The sequence below is a fragment of the Gadus macrocephalus genome, chromosome 23 (assembly GCF_031168955.1).
Source record: "Gadus macrocephalus chromosome 23, ASM3116895v1".
NCBI lineage: Eukaryota > Metazoa > Chordata > Actinopteri > Gadiformes > Gadidae > Gadus > Gadus macrocephalus.
Window position 1 is genome coordinate 127,501 of NC_082404.1, and position 12,877 is coordinate 140,377.

The 12,877-nt window shown below is 50.5% G+C and overlaps 1 protein-coding gene across 1 annotated transcript in view; it reads left to right on the forward strand.

The window, feature by feature from the left end:
* The window catches only part of LOC132452074 (sodium channel protein type 4 subunit alpha B-like), a 318,084-nt gene that overhangs the window by 59,300 nt on the left and 245,907 nt on the right, over positions 1–12,877 (forward strand). Inside the window, 4 exon segments of the mRNA XM_060044440.1 lie at positions 6,098–6,265; positions 9,539–9,584; positions 9,587–9,678; positions 10,274–10,391. Coding sequence (XP_059900423.1) covers positions 6,143–6,265; positions 9,539–9,584; positions 9,587–9,678; positions 10,274–10,391 — 379 coding nt within the window. The 5' untranslated portion in view covers positions 6,098–6,142.

A 12,877-nucleotide genomic window follows, 5' to 3' on the forward strand; every position in this document is an offset into this window, starting at 1 on the left:
TCGAATAAACATAAATTAAAGATACACTCTAAATACACAGTATTTACATTATGGAGGATGTGTGCAATGGCGCAATTATTATCTCTCTCTCTCTTTCTATCTCTCTCGCTTTAAGCTATAAGGATGTTGGACATCACACCAATTCCCCCCAGAGTGAAGTGTGTCTCTGTTTGACCTGAATATCCATGTGCAAACATGCCTTACCCACCTTGGGGCTTGAATCAAGTGCAATAACCACAACAGGACCAAGACGATAAAAACAACAACAACAACAACAACAATTACAACAACAGCAGCAGCAGCACAGGGTCAAAGGTCAGGGCCTGCTTCACAGACACCCTGATGGAGGAGCAGGAGGAGGACAGGAGGAGAGCCGCAGACAGAGGAGGAAACAAGGATAACAGGAGGAGTGAAGGGAAAAAGGGGAGGAGGAGCAGGGGGAGGAGGAGGAGCACGGGGGGGGAGGAGGAGCAGGGGGGGAGGAGGAGCAGGGGGAGGAGGAAGAGCAGGGGGGAGGAGCAGGGGGAGGAGGAGGAGCAGGGGGAGGAGGAGCACGGGGAGGAGGAGCAGGGGGAGGAGGAGAAGCAGGGGGAGGAGGAGAAGCAGGGGGAGGAGGAGGAGCGGGGGGGGAGGAGGAGCAGGGGGAGGAGGAGGAGCACGGGGAGGAGGAGCAGGGGGAGTAGGAGGAGCAGGGGGAGGAGGAGATGGAGTGAGGGGGAGGAGAGGAGCCTGTCCGAATTAACGTCAATTTGGACAGACTACTTAATTAAGCTCTGACTTTTCCTCGCAGTTTCTTAATGCGGAAACACTTCTGAATCTCCAGAAACTTCAGAAACAAATTAGTCAGGAAAGAAAGATGCAACACTTATCTTCCGCTGACCCTTTGTGTAGTCCAGGAACTGGTTCAGTCTACCAATGGAATACAACTTCTGTTGACCCTTCTGAACAAGCTGCTCATCTACATTTTCCCCCACTACAGGTGGCAGCACATTTTCCATGATAACTTCCTCATATTCATTAAAATGTCTTTCGAAAATCGTCTGGGTTCTTTTCTCTACGCCTTGCCTTTGCCACAGCTCTGCTCTAGTTGGCTGGATGGTTGCGGCTGTGCTGGGCCCGCAGACTCCTGCGGGCCGCCCTCATCCTACTTCCTCAGTTGATGCGTCTACCTCCAGCGGAGGAGGAGCAGGGGGGGAGGAGGAGCAGGGGGAGGAGGAAGAGCAGGGGGGAGGAGCAGGGGGAGGAGGAGCACGGGGAGGAGGAGCAGGGGGAGGAGGAGCACGGGGAGGAGGAGCAGGGGGAGGAGGAGAAGCAGGGGGAGGAGGAGGAGCGGGGGGGAGGAGGAGCAGGGGGAGGAGGAGGAGCACGGGGAGGAGGAGCAGGGGGAGTAGGAGGAGCAGGGGGAGGAGGAGATGGAGTGAGGGGGAGGAGAGGAGCCTGTCCGAATTAACGTCAATTTGGACAGACTACTTAATTAAGCTCTGACTTTTCCTCGCAGTTTCTTAATGCGGAAACACTTCTGAATCTCCAGAAACTTCAGAAACAAATTAGTCAGGAAAGAAAGATGCAACACTTATCTTCCGCTGACCCTTTGTGTAGTCCAGGAACTGGTTCAGTCTACCAATGGAATACAACTTCTGTTGACCCTTCTGAACAAGCTGCTCATCTACATTTTCCCCCACTACAGGTGGCAGCACATTTTCCATGATAACTTCCTCATATTCATTAAAATGTCTTTCGAAAATCGTCTGGGTTCTTTTCTCTACGCCTTGCCTTTGCCACAGCTCTGCTCTAGTTGGCTGGATGGTTGCGGCTGTGCTGGGCCCGCAGACTCCTGCGGGCCGCCCTCATCCTACTTCCTCAGTTGATGCGTCTACCTCCAGCGGAGGAGGAGCAGGGGGGGAGGAGGAGCAGGGGGAGGAGGAAGAGCAGGGGGGAGGAGCAGGGGGGAGGAGGAGGAGCAGGGGGAGGAGGAGCACGGGGGAGGAGGAGCAGGGGGGAGGAGGAGAAGCAGGGGAGGAGGAGGGAGCGGGGGGAGGAGGAGCAGGGGGAGGAGGAGGAGCACGGGGAGGAGGAGCAGGGGGAGTAGGAGGAGCAGGGGGAGGAGGAGATGGAGTGAGGGGGAGGAGAGGAGCCTGTCCGAATTAACGTCAATTTGGACAGACTACTTAATTAAGCTCTGACTTTTCCTCGCAGTTTCTTAATGCGGAAACACTTCTGAATCTCCAGAAACTTCAGAAACAAATTAGTCAGGAAAGAAAGATGCAACACTTATCTTCCGCTGACCCTTTGTGTAGTCCAGGAACTGGTTCAGTCTACCAATGGAATACAACTTCTGTTGACCCTTCTGAACAAGCTGCTCATCTACATTTTCCCCCACTACAGGTGGCAGCACATTTTCCATGATAACTTCCTCATATTCATTAAAATGTCTTTCGAAAATCGTCTGGGTTCTTTTCTCTACGCCTTGCCTTTGCCACAGCTCTGCTCTAGTTGGCTGGATGGTTGCGGCTGTGCTGGGCCCGCAGACTCCTGCGGGCCGCCCTCATCCTACTTCCTCAGTTGATGCGTCTACCTCCAGCGAGGCCTCCAGCCGATCTCTCGGCCCTCATCAGCCATGTTGGTCAGTGGTTGCTGAGGTGTCAAAGCCACCTATGTCTCCTACTCTATCCTCCCAGTCTGATGCATAGACATCCCAAGCGCTGCAGCACTCAGGACCAGGTGTCTGTCAGTCGACCACACGTCCCGCTGGTGTTTGTGCGGTCCAGGTGGTGTTGTAAAGGTCCAGGTGGTATTGTTGCGGTCCCTGCTGCCTGGGTGTCTACCACATGTCCTGGGGGTGTTGGTGCGGTAGCGGACGGGAGTGGACCACAGGTCCCGGTGGTGTTTATGCGGTACCGGTCCGGCTGTCTGGGAGTCCACATCCGGTCCCGGTGGTGTTGGTGCGTTACCGGCTGTGAGTCTACCACAGGTCCCGGTGGTGTTGGTGCGTTACCGGCTGTGAGTCTACCACAGGTCCCGGTGGTGTTGGTGAGGTACCCAGTGTCTGGGGGTCCACCACAGGTCCCGGTGGTGTTGGTGAGGTACCCAGTGTCTGGGGGTCCACCACAGGTCCCGGTGGTGTTGGTGAGGTACCCAGTGTCTGGGGGGTCCACCACAGGTCCCGGTGGTGTTGGTGCGTTACCGGCTGTGAGTCTACCACAGGTCCCGGTGGTGTTGGTGAGGTACCCAGTGTCTGGGGGTCCACCACAGGTCCCGGTGGTGTTGGTGTGGTACCCGGTGTCTGGGGGTCCACCACAGGTCCCGGTGGTGTTGGTGCGGTACCCAGTGTCTGGGGGTCCACCACAGGTCCCGGTGGTGTTGGTGCGGTACCCAGTGTCTGGGGGTCCACCACAGGTCCCGGTGGTGTTGGTGCGGTACCCAGTGTCTGGGGGTCCACCACAGGTCCCGGTGGTGTTGGTGCGGTACCCGGTCTCTGGGAGTCGACCACAGGTCCCGGTGGTGTTGGTGTGTTACCCAGTGTCTGGGGGTCCACCACAGGTCCCGGTGGTGTTGGTGCAGTACCCGGTCTCTGGGAGTCGACCACAGGTCCCGGTGGTGTTGGTGCGTTACCGGCTGTGAGTCTACCACAGGTCCCGGTGGTGTTGGTGAGGTACCCCAGTGTCTGGGGGTCCACCACAGGTCCCGGTGGTGTTGGTGAGGTACCCGGTCTCTGGGAGTCCACCACAGGTCCCGGTGGTGTTGGTGCGGTACCCGGTCTCTGGGAGTCGACCACAGGTCCCGGTAGTATTGGTGCGGTACCGGCTGTGCCCTCTCCTGGCACGGGCTGCGCCTCAAGCACTTGATTCATTACTTAATTCACCACCGCTCCACCTGCGGTGTTCGTAGCTGCTCTCCCTATTGGGGCATGATATTTTAGAATGTGTTCTCCCCCACCCAACAAAGCACCTCATGCGGTTCGAGGAAAAGTATGTAACATATGCCAACACATCCAAATCCAGATGCTGGCATTTTGGAATAACAACGAAGGTAACGTTTACCTTCTAAAACATTTCTACATTTACCAAATCCAGCACTTAAGAGCCCACTAGGATTTCATCGGGCCGTTTGTTTTCCATATCTGGACAGGATCCTTTATGTCATAGTAAAAAAAAGAGGGTTAATTTGAGAGATTACCCTGTTGGAAGGGAAAGAAACGGGGTAAAGCTTGAACGAGTGAGGCTTTCTTTATAAGTCCTTTGGTCAATTTATTGACATGCAAGGTTTCAGATAGAAAAAAGAACAATGGCTTTGTTTAAAACGGTAGGATAAATTGACTTCATGTCTGTCCCACCAACTGCTCCGCTCACGGCGCATTCACACTGCACACGTCCGTTGACGGATCTCAATGACTTTGCATGGGGCGCTCTCGAAATGCATTGTGGGACCGTTCCGTCGGCTCCGTTGCCTGCGTCAAAAAGTTGAGAAATGTTTTAATACACTACTGTGACACTACTTGAAATCTAATTTGTGAAACAACCTGGGAAAAGACATGGATATGTCAAGAAGCCGCCCGGCAGCGGGGGATAAAAAAAAGCTAGCGGCTATACGGGATCCATTTTGCAATAACAAGAAATGTTAAAAGAAATGTGGAATTGATAGGATTGTTTTTAGTCCCCTGATCTTTTATATTTATATCCAAACATCAGCTTTGTTAGCGGGAAGCGGCATGATTGGCTGCGTCTACAAAGACTACTCCCCTATATGTCCGACACACCCTCCTTCATCCGCAAAACGGTAGTGTGCAGTGTGAACGCGGCATCACTGCTAATAATACATGTCCACTGTTACGGAGGCGTTGCATGCACCTGCAGCCTGGCAATGAGTTTTAGTCTGTTGAGTCACCTTCAGCCTGGCAGTGAGTCTGGGTCTTGTGGTTCACCTGCACCCTGGGAGTGAGTCTGGGTCTGGTGGAGTCACCTGGCGTAGCAATCTTACATATTTTTGTCTGCAGCAAAACTGTTGCTGCCGATACGCCTAACTGATCAAAGTCGGATTTTCTGGTGTAACAACGTTACGATCATCTTGTTACAGCTACTTGGTAGAAAATAAATGAACAAATAACCGGCGAACCCCGCCAAAAATGCTAATTCAACAAGTACTGCTCTAACCCAACAATCTCAGAGAGAGAGAGAGAGAGAAAGAGAGAGAGAGAGTGTGAGAGAGAGAGAGAGAGAGAGAGAGAGAGAGAGAGAGAGAGAGAGAGAGAGAAAGAGAGAGAGTGATTGATGCAGAGAGAGAGAGCGAGAGAGAGAGAGAGAGAGAGAGAGAGAGAGAGAGAGAGAGAGAGAGAGAGAGAGAGAGAGAGAGAGAGAGAGAAAGAGAGAGAGAGAGAGAGAGAGAGAGAGAGAGAGAGAGAGAGAGAGAGAGAGAGAGAGAGAGAGAGTGATTGATGCAGAGAGAGAGAGAGAGAGAGAGAGACAGCGAGAGACGCGCTGATGGGGGCTGTGTTTGGAGGCGGGGGTCATCGGACCGTGCTGATTGCTTGCTTCAGAGGACTTTTAAAACATCTCCCACAGAAGTGATCCACCAGGGTCAGAAGTCATCCAAACTCATGTTAGACCACTAATCACCATCGGGGATCCATGCTAATGTAATCATGGCTCGCCCTGCGGCCCGACGGACATTAACAATACTTGAGACGTGCTTGATTCTCTTCCACCTGGGGGAAGAGAAGGAGGAGGAGGAGGAAGATGAGGATGAACCCAGCGCTCCACGCGTGATGAACTGTCTGTACTGACATTGTGCTTTTGATTATACATGTAAAGGAAAGACATTAACAATATCTCCTTTCCTCCTCCGTGCCTGTTTGTGTGTGTGTGTGTGTGTGTGTGTGTGTGTGTGTGTGTGTGTGTGTTTGTGTGTTGTGTGTGTGTGTGTCTTTGTGTGCGTGTGTGCATGTGTGTGTGTGCCTCTTTGTGTCTGTGCCTCTGTGTGGGTGTGTGCATGTGTGTGCGCCTCTGTGTGTGTGTCTGTGTGTTATTCTGTGTGTGTGTGTGTGTGTGTCTGTGTGTTCCTCTTTGTGTGTGTGTGTGTGTGTGTGTGTGTGTGTGTGTAGCTGCTGAGAGAGGCCAGTCACTAGGAGGTGGATCAGGATGAGAAGATGGCTGGCTATGTGTTTCCAGTGGGACCAGAGTGTTTGCAGAGGTTCACACAGGACTCGCTGGCCGCCATCGAGCTGCGCATTGCTCAGGAGCAGGCCAGACGTTCAAAGCACTACCAGGAGGTACAGACACACACACACTCACGCACGCACGCACGCACGCACGCACGCACGCACGCACGCACACACACACACACACACACACACACACACACACACACACACACACACACACACACACACACACACACACACACAAACACACACACACACACACACACACACACACACACACACACACACACAGAGGGAGTCTATAGAGTGTGGGAGTGGTTTATGTGAGTGGGAGGGGCTTAGGAGAGAGTTACTGGCTAGCCAGCATTGTTATTTGTATAAAGTATCAATTATAGGATGTGAGTTTACGACAATATTGAAATCACTTTTGACGTATTGACAACAGTTGCTTATGTTATGCTCAGAGCTAGTTAAAGAAGGTGAACATTGTAACTTGTTCCCGTTTCTTTGTGTGTTAGCCTGTTGCTTTTGGGCCCTATCTTGCATCCGGCGCAAGTGACTTAGGCTGCATCCGAATACCTAGTACATACTATTTCTGTCTAGTGTCTACTACTTGACCATACTACACTTGACTGTGTAGTACGGTCTACAGACATGCGTAGAACGCCTCCGAACGCCGCCGAAACTCCACCGGATGTTTGGAGATGACGTATCTCCCCCCAGATGGCGGCAAAATTTACCTGTTTTCCGTCTTGTTATCGTTGCTATTAAATAAAAAAATGTCTCTTTCTACGCGAATGGCTCTTGAAATGGATATCTCTGCTAGAAGGCGTCGTCGTCGGTCATCTCGTAGAGCGACTTACCGGCAGGTTATGTTGTATATATGTGGACATTTGGTAAGTCATTTTTTTCGAATAATAATAATACATTTACAGTTATTTGTTACTCCGTGAAAAAGACGATTGAAGTTAATTTTTCCTTTTTTATTGAACACACACACACACACACACACACACACACACACACACACACACACACACACACACACACACACACAAATAAAAAGCCACTGTTGGTGGTGTCGGGTCAGCCATCTCTTCTTCGTTTGTTACCAGACTCCGGTTGCATTGTGGATAGCGTAGTGTGGTCCGTGGTTCACTTTGGCGGTAGTATTAGGGCTGGGCGATAAACCGATTTTATCGATTAATTCGAGTGTGTAGCTCACGTCGACTTGTTCAAATGAAAATCGGTTTTCTCTTCAACATCCGCAAACGCTTCCCTCTCAGCTCCCGTAGTTTGGAATGGGCTCAGCCCTCCCCCCGCACAGAGCGCGCATTTACCAAAGTGATACACAAACATGGCAGCGAGTTTGACAAGTTGTATGCCACCATTTATTCATGTATGTATAATCTATTTTGAGGTAAACATAATTAATTTGAAATATATCTGTGTGGTTTAATAATTCGTCGATCTGTTGGTAATTCGTCGATCTTTTGGTAATGCATCGGGGCTCCAGTAGGGGGATCGCACTCCTCTTCCTCATTCAATACAGACAAGTGAAGGAAAGAGCTGCGTGCGTGTGTGTGTGTTTTTCCTCATTCTTCTCCCGTTACTATTCCCTTTCTTAAGGTAATTATTACCGTTTGCAAAACACTGTATATTTATGACCAGTGTTGAAAGTTTGAATGTTATGTTGGCACTTTATCAGAAGTCCTCTTATCATTAGAAATATTTTATGTTTACAGAAATATTTTATTTTATATTTTATATATTTTACATTTTATGTTATGTTACAGGTTACACTGTTTACAATGGCAGGGCCTGCCATAATGCTTTTTTATGTAAATCGATTTAAATCGGAAATCGGATTTTTTATGAAAAATCAGGGATTTTTATTTTAGGCCATATCGCCCAGCCCTAGGTAGTATGCATTCGGAAACGACTTCCGTACTACAGAATGCATACTAGAGTATTCGGACGCGCTAGATTTTTCGCATACTACAAAATGCATACTATATAGTATGCAAGTACGAGTATTCGGATGCAGCCTCGGTCACTGGCGCATGTGTCGTGCTAGTTTACAACTGGCGCAGAGCGTTCTTTTCCCACCACCGCCACTCGCCGGTAAATTAGGGATTGATCATGCGCCCCAAGGGGCGGTTCGGCGGAAGGAGGAGGCGTGTTCTGGCGCAAACGGTATTTTGCCGTTTCTGAATACCATTGCGCTACTGACCAGGAAATACCTGGTTTAAAGTCAGTGGCGCGTTGTTCAGATGCTATTTTAAGGGTGCATGCATACATGCGCATGCGATGCATACGGATTGCTTGTGCACCTCGCGCATACACTTTGCTTCTCTCATCTACCTAGCCGCACATTCTTGGTAAATTATTTGGGAAAGAACAGCTGATGCAGCGGTAATAAGTTGTACTTTTAAATCAATGCATCTGCAAACACCGTACAGCAAACACATATTTTCTTGACACAGACATCGTGTAGGCCTACATGCCCCATAACTTTTAGGATTGATGAGTATTTGATCGTGAAAAACATTGTTTTACCGCAAGTGAGTGTTAAAAAGAATGAATGAATGCGGGCGCGCGTGTGTGCTCTGTTTAAACACACGCAAACTAAACACGTAACGCATAATACAATCAATGGCAATGTCTATTACCGCGGGGATAGCATACAATACTGATAAGAAACAATGTTTATAATGTATTGCGTATATCATTAAATAGAACCACAGTTACCGCATATCATATGTTATATCATATACGTTTTCTTTGCCGAAATTTATTTGAGGACTCAGTATTTCTGAAGTTGTGGAAGAAAACCCCTTATTCCATGTGTGAATTAGGCCATATTATTTGGCAATAAACTTAGCCATTTGCAGTTTGAAATTCATGTGCATCTGTCTCATCGGAGACTGCAGACGCGCTGTCAAAATATCAACTCGTCCGATTCAAATGCGCTCATGGCTCTTAAAGGGGATGGGAGCTGGCACTCTCATTGGTTTGTTGGACGTTACGCCCAAACCACACCTACGGGTAACTAGGCTGCTTCAGACCAACCCTTTTGACACTTGCGCCGCGACGCAAGTGTCATTTATCCGCCTGTAAAATAGCGATAGCGCCGTAGAACCGCCCACAAAGCTACTTGCGCTTTGCGCTTCCCACTTGCGTTTCAGACCGTTAAAATAGGGCCCTTTGTGTCTAATTGGTTGTATGTGTGGGCTCCTGATGGCTTCCTGTACAAAGATGTCTGCTATTTCAGGTTTAACAGGCCATACAGCAAACAGGCATCATCATAACATCATAACATCATAATCATCAAAACATCCCAGATAAAAGCTCTGATTGGAGGGTTGTGTGTGTGTGCAGGACCTGGGGGACGTGGAGCTGCCCAGCCCTCGAGGAGACCTGGAGGCCAACAGCTGCCCAGGATCATCGGGGAAATCCCCTCCCATCTCGTGGGCCTACCACTGGAAGACATCGACCCCTACTACTTTAAGGAGCAGAGGGTAAGACACACCTCAAGGGACGAGAGAGAGAGTGAGAGAAAGAGAGAGAGAGAGAGAGAGAGAGAGAGAGAGAGAAGAGAGAGAGAGAGAGAGAGAGAGAGAGAAAGAGAGAGAGAGAGAAAGAGAGAGAGTGATGCAGAGAGAGAGAGAGAGAGAGAAAGGTAAATGTTGAGATTCAGGTAGAGAGAGAGAGAGAGAGAGAGAGAGAGAGAGAGAGAGAGAGAGAGAGACAGAGACAGAGACAGGGACAGGGACAGGGACAGAGACAGAGAGGCAGAGTACATGAGGAGAGAGAATGAGAGAGGAAGAGAGAGATATAAATATAGAGAGGTAGAGCACAGGAGGAGAGAGTGAGAGAAAGAGAGAGCTGGAGATAGATGAGTGGGCTGAGTGGATAAGGGCAGAGGAGTATTTTGAAGCATTTCCTCGTGTTGGAGCGTGCGTGGTTTACGGAGAGGAGGTGAGACAGAGTAAGAGAAGGAGCTACATTGAATGATGAGCAGTGTAAAGAGAGATAGTGAAGACATGGTGTACCTCCTCATCTCTTTAACTATGTTGTATCCTCCCTGTACCCCCCCCCCCCCCCCCCCCCCAGACCTTCATAGTTCTAAACAAAGGGAAAGCCATCTTCCGCTTCAGTGCCACCTCAGCGCTGTACGTGTTCAGCCCCTTCCACCCTATCCGGAGGGTCTCCATCAGGATCCTGGTCCACTCATATCCTTTACACACTGGGCTGCAGCTAGGGTCAGGGGTCAAGGGTCATATAGAGGTTAGCTCTCTTCCCTCAGCCGGGATTGGCAGCATGGAAACTGATGACAACATGCTAATGCTCAGGGGGGCTGAAGCTGCCTTCTTAGGCCCCTGGGTGCCCCTAGAGTTCCCTGGAGGATGCCCCAGAAGGCCCCTGGAGGCCCGTTGAGGAGGCCTGGAGGCCCCTGGATGCCCCTTGAGTAGTCTCTGGAGTCCCCTGGAGGCCCCTGGAGTCCCTCTGGGCCCTCTGCTATGGGTTCATCATGGGGAAACATATGCTACCTCGAGTAGGTAAACTTACGTTGACGCTCTTCGTATCTCCTTCTGAACCCACGGTCAAACAACTCTATGATTATCTGTGAGTGTGTGTATGTTTGTGTGTGTGTATGGGTGTGTGTGTGTGTATGTGTGGTGTGCATGTGTGTGGATATGTGTGATCTATTGGTTGTATTTCGAAGCAAGATAGTTCCTGAAGCATCATAAACATGACAAACAAACAATAAATCTACATAAGTCAAACATCCAAAACACAAACACCACAGACCAACTAGTAAATATACATCACACAAACACACACACACACACACACACACACACACACACACACACACACACACACACACATAGTGTGTCTATCGGAATTAATATACAAATATGCATCGTCATAATATCCAGTTGTACATATATCAATTCGTTTTGATAAAATCCTGTGAAATAGCGTGCAACCGGGTCCTATGTTCCCCGCCCGGGAAAATAGGACCCCCTTTTTTTTTTTTTTGAAAGGCACACATACAGAGGGAGTCCAACATCTAGCAGCCCGCCTCCCCCAGCACCAGCACAGCAACCAACTCCATCACCCCCCACATCCACATCACCCCAGCCTCCACCTCCAACACCAGCCCAACCACCCCCACCACCCCGCCTCCACCAGCACCAGAACCCTAACCACCCCAGGTTGCTGGTGGTGGTGGGAGGGTGCTGATGCTGGGGGGACACGCCGTGGCTGTCAGGGGGATTAGTGAGTGAAGGTGTGGTACCCGCTGATGGCTGCTCCGAGCCCCAGCACCACCACCACCACCACCAGCTCCAGCACCAACTCCCCAGCCACCACAACCCCAACCGCCACCATCAGCACCATCGCCACCAGCACCATCACCACCAGCCCCACCACCACCAGCCCCACCACCACCACCAGCCCCACCACCACCACCAGCACCATCACCACCAGTACCAGCACCAGCACCTCCATCCCCACGACACCCCCCCTAAGCCAGCATCGACAGACACCTCATTCTGACAGCCACTACTTCACACCAGCCTAAACCCATCTCCCCCCTCACCCATCACCACCCACCTCCCTCTAGCACCACCTCCTACTCCACCCTCCTCTGGCTCTCCTCTCCTCACCTCGCACTCCCTCTATTTTTACCCCAGGTTGCTGGTGGTGGTGGGAGGGTGCTGATGCTGGGAGGACACGCCGTGGCTGTCAGGGGGATAAGTGGGTGAAGAGGTCGGAGAGAAGGTGTGGTACCGCTGATGGCTGCTCCCGAGCCACAGTGTGTGTTTGGATGGGTTTTGTGTGTTTGTGTGGTAGCATGCAGTGTGTTACCGGCAGCGTGTGGTAGCGTGCAGTGTGTTAGCGTGCGGCGTGTGGTAGCATGCAGCGTGTTAGCGTGTGGCGTGCAGTGTGTTAGCGTGCAGCATGTTAGTGTGTGTGTGTTTGATTTTTGCTTGATTCGTAAAGTGTGTGTGTGTGTGTGTGTGTGTATATACGTGCGTGCTTGTGCCTGTATGCACATTCTTGTCCAAGAGGTCTGGATGGGTGCCCAACCACACTGGTGCCACTATGTCAAGCCCATCCACACATACAGAGAGAGAGAGAGAGAGGAGAGAGAGAGAGAGAGAGAGAGAGAGAGAGAGAGAGAGAGAGAGAGAGAGAGAGAGAGAGAGAGAAATAGAGAGAGAGAGAGAGAGAGAGAGAGAGAGAGAGAGAGAGAGAGAGAGAGAGAGAGAGAGAGAGAACAGTGAACAGTGTAGAAATAAAATATAAAATAAAGAAAAGTTCATGCCTGATGCTTTCATGGTTTCCCGAAGTTATTCTACAGAATTTTCTAATGAAGAAGAGAGAAAGGTCGGAAGAAGGAGAGAAGGAAGAGGAGGATGAAGAGAGGGAGAAAGGTGCTGATCCTAACTGTAACGTCATTATCAGTCACGGTGGCCTGCGAGGGTCGCAGCGGTAGAGCTGTCCATTAAGGTGTAATTAGCTCAGTCTGTGCAACGGCAGTGTGTGGGCGTTAAGTCTGTGCGTGTGTGTGTGTGTGTGTGTGTGTTTGTTTGTCCGTCCATCACTAACCCTGCTATCTCAACGGCTGCCACAGAACACCCGAACACACAGCCCCCCCCACACTCACACAGAGCCCCCCACATGGCCCCCCCACAGAGCGTTCCC